General features: G+C 42.6%; 1 protein-coding gene across 1 annotated transcript in view; it reads right to left on the bottom strand.

Annotated features, from left to right (window-relative positions):
* cfap96 (cilia and flagella associated protein 96) overlaps nucleotides 1-15,837 on the bottom strand; it is a 34,160-nt gene extending 18,323 nt beyond the window's left edge. Inside the window, exons 1-4 of the mRNA XM_072591731.1 lie at nucleotides 15,456-15,837; nucleotides 11,439-11,658; nucleotides 7,951-8,088; nucleotides 5,898-5,967 (exon numbers count right to left, since the gene is read on the bottom strand). Coding sequence (XP_072447832.1) covers nucleotides 5,898-5,967; nucleotides 7,951-8,088; nucleotides 11,439-11,658; nucleotides 15,456-15,555 — 528 coding nt within the window. The 5' untranslated portion in view covers nucleotides 15,556-15,837. The remainder of the gene's footprint in view (nucleotides 1-5,897; nucleotides 5,968-7,950; nucleotides 8,089-11,438; nucleotides 11,659-15,455) is intronic.
* Nucleotides 15,838-16,599: the final 762 nt, after the last annotated feature.

The following is a 16,599-nucleotide window of genomic DNA, read 5'->3' as shown; positions in this document are numbered from 1 at the left end:
GCAGGCCTCACTTTCTCCTCAAAATTAATTATCATATAGATTAATGAATTGGATAAGGGAAATGAATGTACTATCACCAAGTGTGTGGATGATACAAAATGGGAGAAGATGAGTAGCAAGGATTACACAAATAATCCACAGAGGGATACAGACAGGTTAAATAAATGAGCAAAAGAGTTGGCAGATGGAATATAATATAGGAAAATGTGGGGTTGTGCACTTTTGCAAGAAGAATAGAGGAGTTGAATTACACTTAAATAAGAAGACAGTGCAGAAAGCTGCAGCACAGAGGGATTTGGAAGTCCTAGTGTATGAATCACAAAAAAACAAATGTACAAGTAATAGAGAAGGCAAATAGACTATAGGTCTTTATTTCAAAGGGAAGGGTATTATAAATAGACAGCTCTTGCTAAAACTATACAAGGCACTAGTCAGCCAACAACTGATATACTGTAGATAGTTTGGTCCCTTACCTAAGGGAAGATATACTGGCATTATAGATTCATGGAGTCATAGAGCATGAAAACAGACTCTAGTCCAACTCGTCCACACCGACCATGTTTCCCAAACTAAAAACCAGTCCAATTTGTTTGGGTTGGCCCATATCCCTCTAAACCAGTCCATTTCCTGTCCAAATGTATCTTAAATGTTGTAACTATATCTGCCTCTACCACTTTCTCTGGCAGTTCATTCCACATATACATCTGTGTGAAAAAGTTGCCCTCCAGGTCTCTTAAAATCTTTTCCCTCTTTAAACTATGCCCTCCAGTTTTGAATTCCCTAACTTAGGGAAAAGACCTTTGCTATTCACCTCAATCACCATAATGCCTCTCATAATTTCATAAACCTCTACGAGGTCATTCTGCAACCTCCTATGCACCAGTGAAAAAAATCCCAATCTGCCCAGCCTCTCCTTATAACTCAAACCCTCCAGTTCTGGTAACATCGTTATAAATCTTTTCTGCACCTTTTCCAACTTAATAAGATCCTTCCTATAGCACTGTGACCAGAGTTGTATGCAGTACTCCAAATGTAGCCTTACCAATGTCCTGTACAACCACAACATGACATCCTAACTCCTATACTCAAAGCTGTGACCAGTGAAGGCAAGAGTGGCAAACACCTTCTTCAACATGCTGTGTACTTGTGACGCCACTTTCAAGGAACTATATACCTGAACCCCTAGGTCTCTCTGTTTGACAATGTTCCCAGGGTCGTAGCAGTAACTATGTAACCCTGGTTTGTCTTACCAAAATGCAACACCTTGCATTTGTCTAAATTAAACTCCATCTGCCACTCCTTGGCACATTGATCCAACTGATCAAGATCCGTTGTATTCTTAGATAACCTTCTTCATTGTCCACTACACTTCCAATTTGTTGTCATCCACAAACTTAATAAGCATGCTTCCTATATTTTCACCCAGATCGTTCATATAAATGACAGACATTAGTGGATCCAACACTGTTCTTTGCAGAACACCACTAGTCACAGGTCTCCAGTCAGAATAACAAACCTCCACCACCACCTTCCGTCTTCTACCGTCAAGCAAATTTTGTATCCAATTGGTTAGCACTCCCTAGATCCCATGTGATCTAAGTTTACATGTGGAACTTTGATGAAGGCCTTGCTAAAGTTCACATAGACAACATCTACCGCTCTGTCCTCATTTACCTATCTCAAAAAAGTCGATCAAGTTTATGAAACATAATTTCCCATGCACAAAACCATGCTGCCTATCCATAATCAGTCCTCACCTTTCCAAATGCATGTAAATCTTGCCTCTCAGAATCCCCTCCAATAACATACCCACCCCTGACTTCAGACTCACTGGTCTATAATTCACTGGCTTTTCCTTGCAGTCTTTCTTAAATAAAGGCACAACATTAGAGACCATCCATAAAAGAATGAGAAAAACTGACAAGATCCTTAGGGGGTTTGAAAAGATCAGTGCGGAGAGTTTGCTTCCCCTTGTGTCAAAGTCTCACTTTGAGAGAGTGTAATCATAGTATGAGGGATTGCTCATTTGAGACAAAGATGAGGCAGAATGAATGTACGTTTGCTCGCTGAGCTGCAAGGTTCATGTTTCATTACCCTACTAGGTAGCATCTTCAGTGGACCTCAGGTGAAGCAATGCTGAAAATTCCTGCTTTCTATTTATATGTTTGGGTTTCTTTGGGTTGGTGATGTAATTTCCCATCTCAATTTCACATCTCAAAGAGCAGAGAATCTACGGAATTTTTTGCCACTAGGGACCATAAAGGTTAGGTTATTAAATATACTCATTGCTGAGCTAGGCAGATTTTTAATAAGCAAGAGAATTAAGGGTTATGGACATAAGTCAGGAAAGTGGAATTGGCGAGTATCAGATAGCCATGACCTCATTGGATGTCAGAGCAGACTCAATGAGTCAAATGCTCTGAATCTGCTCCTACATTCAGGGGTGGAATGTTCATTTCCGAAGTTGTATGAACATGGTCTGAAAAGTGGGAAGGACCTGCACTCTGGACTGGACAGGTTTTTTTGAGTGATTATGTTCCTTTCAGCTTACGACATATATGTGCATGAGTGCAACACTATATTTCAGTGGAAGAATGTTCAGCCCCCCTGCCGGGTCCTCCTGGGCTTCAAATTGTCAGTGCCATATTTAAAAGACACCTGAGAGCACTTCACTTCTCTGTAACTCAGGAACATCAAATAACCTTTGCTCATCAACCCCACCCACCACTCAATATGTCACTAAGCTGGCAAAAAATGCAGTCTGGCGATGTCTCACTCGGGTTTGCTGTCGACAAAGGCTGCAAACCAATGGATGAGAATAGGAGGCTACCCTGACGGACCAAGGCAATTAGGATATAGGTTGCTGCAGTGGTCAGTGTGCACAGCACCCAGAGGTGTGACTGGATGTAATTACACATGAGAATGAATCTTGCGCACTGTCAGGTTGGGTGCCATGGGCTGCTCAATGCTTCATGCCCTATCAATGCAGGTTAGGCATTGTCACTGCACAAGAATGTCACATGCAAGACTGACTGCATGGAAAGCAAAGAAGGTTACCTCAGATTACAACGGTATCTTGATCAGGGTGGCCAATGGGCTGAGAAGTGGCAGATGGAGTTTAATTTAGATAAATGTGAGGTGCTGCATTTTGAGAAAGCAAATCTTATCAGGACTTCTACACTTAATGGTAAGGTCCTGGGGAGTGTTGCTGAACAAAGAGATCTTGGGAGTGCAGGTTCATAGCTCTTTGAAAGTGGAGTCGCAGGTAGATAGGATAGTGAAGGCAGCGTTTGGTATGCTTTCGTTTATTGGTCAGAATATTGAGTACAGGAGTTGGGAGGTCATGTTGCGGCTGTACAGGACATTGGTTAGGACACTATTGGAATATTGCGTGCAGTTCTGGTCTCCCTCCTATCGGAAAGATGTTGTGAAACTTGAAAGGGTTCAGAAAAGATTCACAAGGATGTTGCCAGGGTTGGAGGATTTGAGCTATAGGGAGAGGTTGAATACACTAGGGCTGTTTTCCCTGGAGTGTCGGAGGCTGAGGGGTGACCTTATAGAGGTTGATAAATTCATGAGGGGCATGGATAGGATAAATAGACAAAGTCTTTTCCCTGGGGTGGGGGAATCCAGAACAGAATCCAGGTTTATGTGAGAGGGGACAACATTTTCACACAGAGGGTGGTACATGTATGAGATGAGCGAGCAGCTAGAGGAAGTGGTGGAAGCTAGTACAATTGCAACATTTAAAAGGCATTTGGCTGGGTATATGAATTGGAAGGAATATGGGCCAGGTGCTGGCAGGTGGAACTAGATTGGGTTGGGATATCTGATCGACATGGACAAGTTGGATCGAAGGGTCAGTTTCCGTGCTATACATCTCTATGACTGCCAGGCATCTCCATAACATTCTCCAACTGCAATGACTGTCATTTCATTGCACGCATCCATGTTGTACTATTCCCATTATTGTGCCATTGCCTCTTTCTCAACTGCAAGGGGTCCCAATCTGCCCAGTCTCTTTAACTAGAGGTGGAGGGAACAGCTGAGGTCTCTGATTCTAGGAGATCTGCTGGAGTACAGGCCCCTGCTGAGTCCAATATAGATGGTACATTTCTGGGTCAGGCCATTAAGGAGCTGACGGAAAAGCAGAAGTAAACAAGAGCTAAACATTGGAACATTAAACAGAGGTGCAGGAAATCATTTGGAGTTTGGAGAGAACAGTGGAGGAGTCATTCAATGTCTGTCTTACGTTATCACCATGCGAGCAGATGGCCTCCATAGACAGGGTGGCCATTACCATAGATAGTCAGGTCCAGCAGAACAGTCAGTATCTGCTGGATGTGTGAGCTATTGCTCCACCCACTCACTCTCCCTCCCCAACATACCTGACGACCCCATTGTGTTCCCCACAATTGATATGCAGATTGGACTCTTACTTTTGTCTCTTGTTCCTATTACAGTGACTCTTCCCTCTTCATCTCAGGTTTTTTGCTACATTCCCGACTATTTTCTAAATGGGAAAAGGCTTCAGAAATCTGAAGCACAAAGGAGTCGTGTTCAGGATTCTCTTAAGGTTAACGTGCAGGTTTAGTTGGCACTTGGGAAGGCAAATACAATGTTCGTATTCATCTTGAGAGGGTGAGAATGCAAGAACAGGGATGTACTAATGAGGCTGTGTAAGGCTGTGGTCAGACCACATTTGGAATACTGCGAGCAGTTTTGCGCCCTGTACTTAAGGAAAGGATGTGCTGGCCTTAGAGGGGTTCGGAGGAGGTTCACAAGAATGCTCAAGGGAATGAAGTGCTTGTCATATGAGGAGCTTTTGAGGATTCTAGGTCTATAATTGATGGAGTTTAGAAGGATAAGGAGAGGAACCATTGAAACTTACAGAATACTGAGAGGCCTGGATACAGTGGAAATGGAGATGATGTTTCCACTACCAGGAGAGACTAGGACCCGAGGGTACAGCCTCAGAGTGAAGGAACAACTATTTAGAACTGAGGTGAGGAAGAATTTCTTCAGCCAAATGGTGACAAATCTCTGGAATTCATTGCTGCAGAAGGCTGTGGATACCAAGTCAACGAGTGTACTTAAGATAGGGAAAGATAGGTTCTTGATTGGTAGAGGGAATTAACATTCTGAGGGAGAAGGCAGGAGGATGGGGCTGAGAAACGCCTCAGCTATGATGAGATGACATAGCAGATTTGTTGGACTAATGGCCTAATTCTGCTCCTATATCTTATGGTCTTGTGGCACTAAAATGCTTTTTTTTGTGTAACCCTACCACCTGTCATGAGCACACCAAAATAGACATCCATGGTGACTGTGGTGCTCAGTCACTCTTGTTTTTCTTGCAAGGTCAATACCAAAATTTGAATGTGGGAAAAAGCCCCAATCTGCTGGCTCCTGATGGAAAGGCAACACTGTTCCGTGACACCATTTGGCAGTTCTGAAGGCTAGGGCACTTCAATGTCAAACTTTGATGGGCTGAATGGTCTTCAAATGTCCTTGGCTGTTTCAATTTTAAGTCATTTCGGTGAAATAAATTTGATGGAGGTGGTCACTAAATGAATTGCTTTTGTATATAATACTCTTAAATTGGTATACTCTAGTAAAATAACATGCAAGAAATAGAGTTAACATTTCGGGTAGGGTCACTCAACCCGAAACATTGACTCTGATTTCTCTCCACAGATGCTGCCAGACCCACTGAGCTTTTCCAGCTATTTCTGTTTTTGTTTTTGATTTACTGCATTTGCAGTTTTCAGTTTTTGTACAGGAATTAACCTATTGCTTCAATGTGAAATTTTTAAGTCAACATGCTTCTTTGAAATGTAATCTTTATCAGCAGCTCAATGAAAAAATATTTCCATCACTGTTGCACTTCGCCCTACCTTTGTATCTTTTACTATATAAGCATCTGCAGAGTGTTCATATGGTGGACCTATGGTGACGTTATTATACCTGTAAAAATATTTTGAGACATTACAGCATGTTCCAGTTAACTATACCTTCTGTTCAGTTATTCCATAAGCATCTAAAAACTGCTTCCATGGGCTGAACATTTTGGCTACGATTGAGGTGGGCACAGAGGCAAGAGGGCATGGAATTTCACACCAATGGCCACTTCCTCAGCTTCTTCCCATCACCACTGCCATGTCATTTTCCTGTTGAGATCGGGGCACAGCAGTCCTGTCAATCTGCAAGTGAAGAATAGCCGGTTCAACTAGTTAAGGCCTATTAAGCTCTATTGCTGAAGGCCAGCTATGATTTTCCAGTTCACCTCCAGGTTCCCAGAGGAGGTGGAGAGCGGACAGCTCCCTGAATGTGGCAGCTCAGCTTTGAGCCTTTGGGGCTTCCCCTGCTGCCTGGGTTCAAATGCAGCCACAGGCCTCCCTGTGGAAGCCTGCCTGTGACCAGCCTGTTGCTTTTATTTTCTATTTCAGATTTCATAAGGTTGGACAGATAGATGGCCACCACCATCTCAGGACACCATTCATCTCATTTAACCAGCATGAGCAGTCAGCTACTGCTTCTAATTTGGTAGCCTCCAATAGACCCGCCAGCTTTGAGCCTGCCCACAGTCTCGTCCTCTGACCAATTCAGGAAGAATTACAGATGGAAGCTGTTGCTCACACATTGCTGACTTTTGAACTCCAGTTCAGATTGGTAGTAGTGTCATAAAGTTAATGGGGAGCATTTTGTTTTATGGTCTCTTCATGGTAGGGTAAGTAATACAAAGTGCATGTGTGTACATTTCTTAACAACAAATATAGCTTATATAGTGCCTTTAACATACTGAATCAACCTTCACTGGACCATTTGAAACAAAATACGACAATAAGGAACATAAGGAGGTATTAGGTCACATGACCAAAATGTTTGGTCAAAGAGGTAAGTTTCAAAGTGTGCCTTAAAGGAGCTAAGTGGTTTAAGGATGTAAAATGTTGTAGGGAGGTCATCTGAGAGCTAGGGGGCTTAGACAATGAAAGTCATGGCCACCAGAGGTACAGCTATCAAAATTCAGAAGTAGAAAAGCACAGATAACACAGATGGTTGTGTGGCTGGAGGAGGTTACAGAGATAGGCAGAGGCAAGAACACCGATGCATTTCAGCCTGTAGAATTCTCAACCACAGAAGGGAGTGATGGCCAAAGCACTGCATATATTCAAGATATTTTTAGATATTAAAAGCATCAAGGGGCATGGGGAGAAAGCAGGAATTTAGCATGAGATAGAGAATCAATCATGATCATATTGAATGGCCTACTTCTGTTCTTAGTTTCTATGTTTCTATCAAAACAAAGGATGAGATTTGTTATATCAAGATGATGTTGACTGGGAGCCAATATGGGGCAGCACAGTTTTGGATGACCTCCAGCTTAGGCAGGATAGAATGTGAGAAATGGCAGGTGAGAACATTTTATAGTGGGGTTTAGAGGTAACAAAGTAATGGTGCAGGCTTTCAGCAGCAGTTTGAAGGGAGATGTAGGACGTGAGGCAGGAGTAAAATAGGATGATGTTAACAGCAGAGGAAAAGGCTGTCTTAATGATGGCAGACAGCTCGTTCTCAAAATGTAGCAGCAGTTGGAGTACATTTGTAGCAGCTGTACCATTGACCCTTGCCCCTTTAAGAGAATTAAGGTTATATGGTTAAAATAGGGTTACAATTCCTGATTACCATTTAATGGTATCTACTGTGTAGTGCAGGTGAATTGACATCACAAAAGATAGCCCAGCTGCTCCCCTTCACCTTTCACACCAAATAGCTCCCCTGTGGTACTGTATCCTAGCACGAGTCAGTGCCTGGTGGAGAGGAGACAAGCAAAATGGGGAAGAAGGAAGACAATTTTGTAAATAAAGCATTTGCTAAATATTTCTGATTTGTTGCATAATAATTGACTTTGGATTTTTTAATAAAAGGCATCCATGTGTCACATTAACTTACCCATAGCCAGTTCCTTTTTTCCCAGGACTAGTGTAAAAGTTTTTATTTTCAGCAACAAATGGTTGCTTTGGCTTCGCTATTCCACTGAAGGCTTTGAATGAACCACCGATTGTTCCATAGTAACTTCCCAAGCCAGACCTATAAAAGTACAGGACAATACTAGATTTAAAAATTTTTTTAATATGGCCATAAGTATTCGTGATCCTGAGAACTGGGAGAGTTTCGGAAACCAACAAAACATTGATAATAAAACAAGGGAAAGGATAGAAAGAGTGTGCACTAATCAGAAGTGTGAAAATAGACGAGTGAAGAGAAAATGGAACTTCAGCCTGTTAAAATGGTATCAGTGCCAAGGAAAATGCTGGAATCTATTATTACACAAAACAATGCACTTAGAAATATACAGTGTGATCAGATAAACTCGAGATGTGAAGGTGCCAGTGTTGGACCGGGGTGGACAAGGTCAGAAGTCACACCACACCAGGTTGTAGTCCAACAGGTTTATTTGAAATCACAAGGTTTTGGAAGGTAGCCTCTCTCATCAGGTTCAAGGAGAAACCCTCCGAAAGCTTGTGATTTCAAATAAACCTGTTGGACTATAACCTGGTGTGGTGTGACTTCTTGGTAGATAAACTCAACATGGTCTTTACAAATGGAAATGGTGCTTGATACATTTCTTGTGTTTTCTGAAGATGTAATCATATATACAATGCTTGGATTTCCAAAAACGTATTCAATAAGATTCCATACATGAGATCAAGGGTCATGGAATCAGGGTAATAGTTGGGTGAAGATATGAGTGTAGAGAGGACGGAAACCAGATAATAGGAAAATTTGTTGTGTATCTTCACTAAGAGGAATAATGGAGAGGCATTGGAAGGATTAGCAGGATAATTATCAATCTCTTTACAATGCATCATGAATTCTCCTTCCATGTCCAACTATTCATGAAGTAGGATCTGAACTTGTAGCTTCTGCTTACAGGCACGGTACTATCTACTGAACTACAATAAATTAGGTATAAATGGGCTATTTTCAACGTGGCAGCTGTAACTAGTGGAACACAGTAAGTGCTCAGGCTTCAGGTTTAAAATCTATATGTACGACCTTATACTAAGTCAGAATGTAATGTGCACACATGTGCTGATAATACAAAGCCAGAGGGAGGACATAAAGAGGTTACAGAGACAGTGACAAATTACAAATTACTGCACAACTGGAGGCAGATGGAATATAGTGGGCAGTAGTGAGCTTATTCATTACAGACATTAGAATAGAGGAGAAAAATATTTTCCAGAGACTCGTATGAGAAAACAGTATGTTAGGATGCAGATTGAGCAAGTAATTAGAAAATTAAATGGCGTACTGACCTTTACTGCAAGGGGACTGCAGTGCAAGAATTAAGAAAGTAGAGCTGCAACTAATTAGGTCTTTGGTGAGGTCACAGCTGGAGTACTCTGTATAGCATTAGACTTTATAATTCAAAAAAGCATGTATTTGTCTTGGAGGTGGTATAGAGAACGTTTGCTAAATTGGTTCCTGGAATGACAGGCAGAGTCCATGTAAGAGACTCCAGCCTGATCTTGCACATTGACCAGTCAGTGAGTTTTTGAGAGGATTTGTAGCTCAGGTTGAGGTCCTGGATGTAAGTTTGTTTGCAGAGCTGGAAAGTTTGTTTTCAGATGTTTCGTCACCATACTTCATCATCATCATCATCAGTGAGCCTCTGGTGAATTGCTGGTTTTATGTTCCTGTCATTTTTATGTCATTTCCTGTTCTTTTCTGAGGGCGGTAGATGGGGTCGAAATCAATGTGTTTGTTGATAGAGTTCCAGTTGGAATGCCATGCTTCTAGGAATTCCTGTGCGTGTCTCTGTTTGGCATATCCCAGGACAGATGTGTTGTCTCACTCAAAGTGGTGTCCTTCTTCGTCTATATTTAAGGATACTAGTAAGAGTGGGTCATGTCTTTTTGTGGCTAGTTGATGTTCATGTATCCTGGTGGCTAGCTTTATGCCTGTTTGTCCAATGTAGTGTTTGTTACAGTTCTTGCAAGGTATTTTGTACATGACATTTGTTTTGCTTGCTGTCTGTATAGGATCTTTCAAGTTCATTAACTACTGTTTTAGTGTGTAGTGGGTTTGTGGACTACCATGATGCCAAGAGGTGTGAGTAGTCTGTCAGTCATTTCAGAGATGTCTTTGATGTAGAGGAGAGCGGTTAGGGTTTCTGGGCGCATCTTGTCCGTTTGTTTTGGTTTGTTTCTGAGAAATCAGCGGACTATGTTCATTGGGTACCTGGTCTTTTTTGAATACTGAACACATAAATAGAAAGTGGGACACAACACCAATGCTTCACCAGAGACTCATTGATGATGTTACCTAGAAAGTTGATGAAACATCTGAAATGAACCTTCCAGCTCAGCGAGAAATCTTGCATCCATATTGACCAAGTACACTTCTGGTCCTGAAATGCTGGCCTTACTCACCTTCTGTAAGGGCCTCCATCACTAACTGAGGCTCCTGGGCAACTGGCTGTAATCCCAGTAGCAGATCTCTGGCATTCTGGAACTGATAAGTATTCATGCTTCTATTTAGCTGACTGCCCTCAGAGATGAAATCTACTCTTTCAAAGGTCCAAGAATGCCTAAACCATCAAATGGCAATTTAATTCCATCAAGGTTCTTGGAAGTGGCCACAGCGAGGTTTCCACTGACATTTGGATTGATTGGACTTGGCCAATGCTACAGCCAGTAATTTAATGTCACATTTTTTTCTCTTCAGAATATATTTGTGGAGAAATTTGATAGCCTAGCAGCCCCAACCTGGTGGATGAGGTGGGATGGACAATACTAGATGGACACTTTGGAGACTCTGGAGAAGTGATTACATCCAGGAACTTGCCTGTTTTTGACAACTGCTGCGACCCTTTTCAGGATCACTGATCAGACCACTCACAGAATCATAGAATCCTTACAGTTTGGAAAGAGGACACTCAGTCCATCTAATCTACATTGACCGTCTGAAGAGCATCCCACCCAGACCCTGCCCCCTCCCCCATATCCCCAAATCCTCACATTTGCCAGGGCTAATCCACCTAGCCTGCACATGTGTGGACTATGGGAGGAAACCACATTACCTGGTGGAAACCAACACTGACGTGGGGAGAATGAGCAAGCTTAAACAGTCACCCAAGGCTGGAAATAAACTCAGGTTCCTGGTGCTGTAAAACAGCAGTGCTAACCACTGAGCCACTGTACTGCACACTGTACCTTAGTCAACACCAAGTACAGCATTACACAAACCTTGACCGTGGCTGACCAAAACAGCACTGGCATCCTGCAATCAGCATAGGACACTGGTTTCAATACTGAAACAAGGCTTTGAGCAGTAGAGCCAGCTGTGTAGCTAAACACTGGCACGGACTAGACAAACCCAATGGTCCGCCTGTAATGACATGAAAAGTACCAATTTGATCATTGGGAGCTTACCATTTCTTTGGAGTCTGGTTTGGAAAGAAAACTCCATCGAGGTTCTTTTGGGCTGCCTTCAATTTCGCTTGTCTTCTCAATTTAAACCGATCAGAATAGGCTTCCTTTTCAAAAATGCGTGTAAATTCACGATCAAAGTATCCTGCCTGAGTGGCTGCCTTCTTTTTTGAGCCTTCCACCAAAAACTGTTTGCCTTTGTAAGCCTCCTCATTGAAAGGTTCTTAAAGCAGACAAAACAAAGCTGTATGTTCATTCTATTAACCTTTAATGGCTGAAAACAAACACTGAAAAGAATATAATATCAAGCGAATTTAGCATGTCCCCTGTAACACCTCAAAGCACTGGACAGAACAAATAACCTTTATATTAAAAAGAACAGTATCCTAAAAACAATAAGGAACATCTTGAAGATATTGAGATGAAGCAAACAAACAGGTGTCATTTGTCGTCTGCCGGTGAAAAGAGTCTGATTAGTTATGCACTGTTTAAACACACACTTGGATTCTTTTAGTTGATGACTTATGCCTTGCTTTTTTTTCCCTCTCCAATTCCTGCAATGTTAGATCAGTGCATAATTCATTTATAGCTGGAACAGAACACTATGGTGCAAAAGATACTCTAAATATCCTGTTGTTTCAGTACTTTCAGACACCCCAGTGTATTCTGCCAATGGTCTTATTTGCACAAGTATTCACAACTTGTGTGACATTGTTGGAAAATATCACAGATGGGAGAGGAAAAAAAACTGAGTAAATCAAACTTAAAGAATGCGTTCCATGTTAAGGAGCTAAAATTCAGGAAGTTTCTGGAGAGCAGCATCTCAACCCATCAGTAACCTGTCAAGATTAGTGTGATCAGACTTTCCTGCTCCTCGGATGCTGCCTGACCTGCTGTGCTTTTCCAGCACCACTCTAATCTTGACTCTGATCTCCAGCAACTGCAGTCCTCACTTTTGCCAAACTGTGCCAAATCTAAAGAGGACTGGAGTCAAGAGGTGGCAGGCTAGGAGAAAGAAAGTGGATCCAGCAGTGTAGGCATAAATTTTCAGATTGGTCATGGTGCAATTTGTTCATTAATGTGTTATTCAAAGAGGCTCTGCATGAAGTGTGGTTGAGGAGCAATTTCCTCTGTGCCACTCTAATGTACTGTACAAAAGAAAAACTGAGTGAATGCTGGAAATTCAAATTGAAAAGTTGCAAATACCATGCAACTCAGGCATCGGCAGCAGAGAAAGAAACAGAGCCACTAGGCAGAACCTTCTCATATGTAGGAGACAGTGAGGTCTGCAGATGCTGGAGATCAGAGTTGAGAGTGTGGTGTTGGAAAAGCACAGCAGGTCAGGCAACATCCAAGGAGCAGGAATCGGCATTTCAGGCTGGAGCCCTTCATCAGGTTTGTGTGTGTGTGGTCCCAGTGTTGGGTTGAAGCTTTGGCATCAAGTCCTTGGAATCTTTCAGGCAGGTTTACCTGTTGGGAATCTCTTTTGCACTTATTGGCATCCATAAATATTCATTCACAGCGCAGCCACTGGAACTATATTCATGGCTACAATCTTGGGGAGGTAAAGTTTCTTCCCAAACCCTGATATATATGAGACATGTACCTGCCAAGGGAGACTTTGTCTTGAAAACGTTGGTGAGTGTCTTCCTCAGTAGTTGCCTAAGTGAGCCTGCCATAATAGCTGACACCAGCAAACCAGAAGAGCGCAGGAGGGACTCAAAACATAAAGAGTACAACTTAAAAGGGGTCTCAACTGAAAAGCAGTTCAACAGATAAGCCCCAGCTTAATGTGTGAGGTATGACAGGGGTAAAACTTTAAAGATTTGACTGTTTGGAATGCCAGAAGGAACTTGGAAAATAGATGCAGAGTTAGCAGGGAGCGTCAAAGGGACCAAGAAGAGTGGGGGATCCATATTTAGAGAAAGGAACACAATAAGGTGTGCTGGTGAGGGTGAAGGAAGAAGTGAGTTGAATAAGGAGCGATTCAAGGCTAAGGTTGGGCACGGGGAGTTGGATGGGTGTGGGCTCTGGGCAAAGCTCAGGAAAGTCAAGGGATATAGGAAATCGAAGCACGACAACGGAGTAATGGCAGAGGAAAGAAGACCATCTATAGTGATTGGAGAAGTGTGCAGGTTACAGGGGAAAAAGTTCAGGGAGAAGGAATCAAAAGAAAAATTTATTTGTGCTGTTCCGTTTATTATTTAGTTGACACACAGTCCCTTAACTAAATACACAGTAGAAATGGGAGACATTTGAGTGTTGTTTACACAAGTTCCTGCTCAAACACTCAAACATGTGTCTGAATCAAAACAGGAACCAAATATAATCACAACTGTTCTCAGTTAAAGTCTAAACACAACTGCAGCATAAAGCTTAATAGGCTCTTAACACACATAACACCAGCATCCTAATTAGGGACTATAATGTAATGTTGGAGCTCAACTCACATCAATCAACATGGCAAGTGGTGGTGGTGGTGAATGTTCTATTCACTGACACAGGAAGAGGTGAAGACAAAGGAATGCCCATCACCAATAGCACCAGAGACCCCAAGGCTCATGGGTCCAGAGTTTCAGCTGTGGAGTGCTTGAATAGGGACACCAGGGTCTTCAGCACTTAGTAGTGCACTGCAAGAGGGTATGTCAAAGTCACTGCAGTTATCCACAGATGAGTGAAACCCAATATAAACTTCTGCCAGCTGGGGTTCCCTGCGCAGATGCAGCTGTAAATCTCCTTGGCTTGAAATGATGGCACCTGGCAGAGTGGAGGGGAACAGGCTGGGCACCTATGGAGTAACCCGAGATGACAATCGCTGGCTGTTGATCTTCGTCTCACTGACAGAGTGCAATGTCACCTCCTTTACTCCTTTGAGGAGATAAGGCACTTTGAGGTAGGTCAGGGCACCTTGGCTCCCATTATTAGCCATCCATGGCTCAAGTGATGAACTGAAGGTGCCCACACATACTGATTGATCTGCTTCACCTGGTCATCCATGATGGCTGCCACACCTTTATATGCTGGAGTCACAAAAACAGACAGAACTTGGATAAATTCCTCAACTCTTCCCTCCGGTCTGTGGATAATCTCTGGTACATCTCCCAACAGTTGCTCTGCTTGATTCTGCACCTTCATCAGTTCATTACTGACTAGTTCAGAGGCTCAGCATCTGCACTGGGTTTGGCAGGGGCCTGTTCTCCAGCAGTCTTCCAAATATCAGTGACCTGACTGTAATTGCCAGTCCATATCAGCACAGCGTTCACCAGAATGTGACCCTGCACCCACTCCTAATGGGTGACACAATGAAGTGAACAGCTCCGTACTGGTGGAAGGGGAGGAAGCATCTTGATGGAGCATCCTTTAAGAGTGCTGATTTTTCATCCTCAGAGACCATTACTGGAGATAAGCCTGGATTTTCTTCTCCTAAATTGGGACTGGGATCTGAAGACCGTATAGAAAAGCATAAAATGTGTTGCTCTAGATGTTTTAAAGATGTTGGTGTTTCTTGTGTGCAACTGGGAGCTGCAGAGTGGAAGGCTCTTACCAGCAGGATGTCCACATCCAATCTTCCCTTTGCTTCAGGGTGGATGGGAGCAAGCAACAGAGGTTTGAATGATGCTCTTAGGTTGCAGACAATGATGTGCTGTCCTGGTAGCTTTTAAACAGGGTGGAGCCCTGGAAGACACAGTGACCTTCAGAACTTCCTGTACACAAAATATGGCTTTCTGCTGGTACATATGCATGATTGAGCTGAGAAGAAAGTAGCAATTTGAGACAACCCAAGCCCCGAGCAACCCGTTTCTCAGCTTGACGCCACACTTACATCTCCAAAAACAAGACCCACCCAATATTTCAGGCCGATGTCATATTTATCTTAAAGCTAATCTCACTGTCTTATCAAAACTGTTTTCAGGTTGTTGGTAAAAAGGCTATGAATAAAACACTTAATTGCAATAACATTTGACTTCTCACCTCTCAATCGTGACCCCTTACCGCGTTTAGTTAGAAATACAAACTTACTTGGTATTCCATCGACATACGGATCTTGAACAGAGGTATAGCTCATCTCCTGGAAGAGGCCGATCCTTTCCATGTCTGTTTTTCCCGAGTCCCCAGGCATGATTCCGTTTGGATGTAAAAACCGAGTCTGTGACTATAGGCCACTGAGGAAAAGCTTTCAGGCTGGGAGTCACTCAAAGCTGTAAATCCTAAAGAGGCTGAAGAAAGACGACTAAGATGCCCAATAGCTGCTCGTGGTCTTTAACAACGCTTGTCCTACATTTTAGGTTTGTATTTGGGTTTTTTTTTTCTTGGCCTTTCAAAAAGCTTTATAACTTTCTACCTGCCTGGAAAGCTGAAAAGTAGTTTCACGGCCCGACACTTGACCAATGTTTACGGAATCTCATCACCTTGGAGATGTGTAACCAATTTTATAATAGGCGCGCCCGAGGGCCGGGGGTAGGAGGTGGATTATAACAAAACTAGACACAATAGTCGAACATAATGTTAAGGATTTTACACTGAAAATGAAGAATTTCACTATTTACAAGTTAGTCATAATATTACTGTTAATACAGATGCATCTATCCCTGATTACTATAGAGCAATATATCTTCCCTACCCCCACCCCCGACCTTTTTGGTTGCATCCGAGGGTTCCCGTTACAATCATAACACCAAATTAGGAAACGGGGTTATCCCCTTGGTCTTGTGTGGATGTTGTATCCACATCATTGCTAAGTCAGTTATGAGGAAGACAGGCATAAAAGCTAAAAAATCACACAACACCAGATTATAGTCCAACAGGTTTATTTGGAAGCACTAGATTTCGGAGCGCTGCTTCACAACCACCTGATGAAGGAGCTCTGAAAGCGAGTGCTCCCAAATAAACCTGTTGGACTTTAACCTGGTGTTGTGTGATTTTTAACTTTGTACACCCCAGTCCAACACTGGCACCTTCAAATCAAGGCATAAAAGCAGTTCTGATAAAACAAATAACTGCAGATGCAATTTGTGAAACGGAAACAGAAATCACTGGAGAAACTCAGTAGGTCTGGCAACAATCCGTGGAGAAAAAGCAGAAATAATGTTTTGGGTCCAGTGAACACCAGACAATGATGAACAGGAAAATACTGCCAAACTTATGGAGTTGTAGGATCTGTAGG

Source organism: Chiloscyllium punctatum, chromosome 2 (genome assembly GCF_047496795.1).
Source record: "Chiloscyllium punctatum isolate Juve2018m chromosome 2, sChiPun1.3, whole genome shotgun sequence".
Taxonomy (NCBI): Eukaryota; Metazoa; Chordata; class Chondrichthyes; order Orectolobiformes; family Hemiscylliidae; genus Chiloscyllium; species Chiloscyllium punctatum.
Note: the sequence above shows the minus strand (reverse complement) of the source record. Positions and strands in the feature narration are given on the sequence as shown.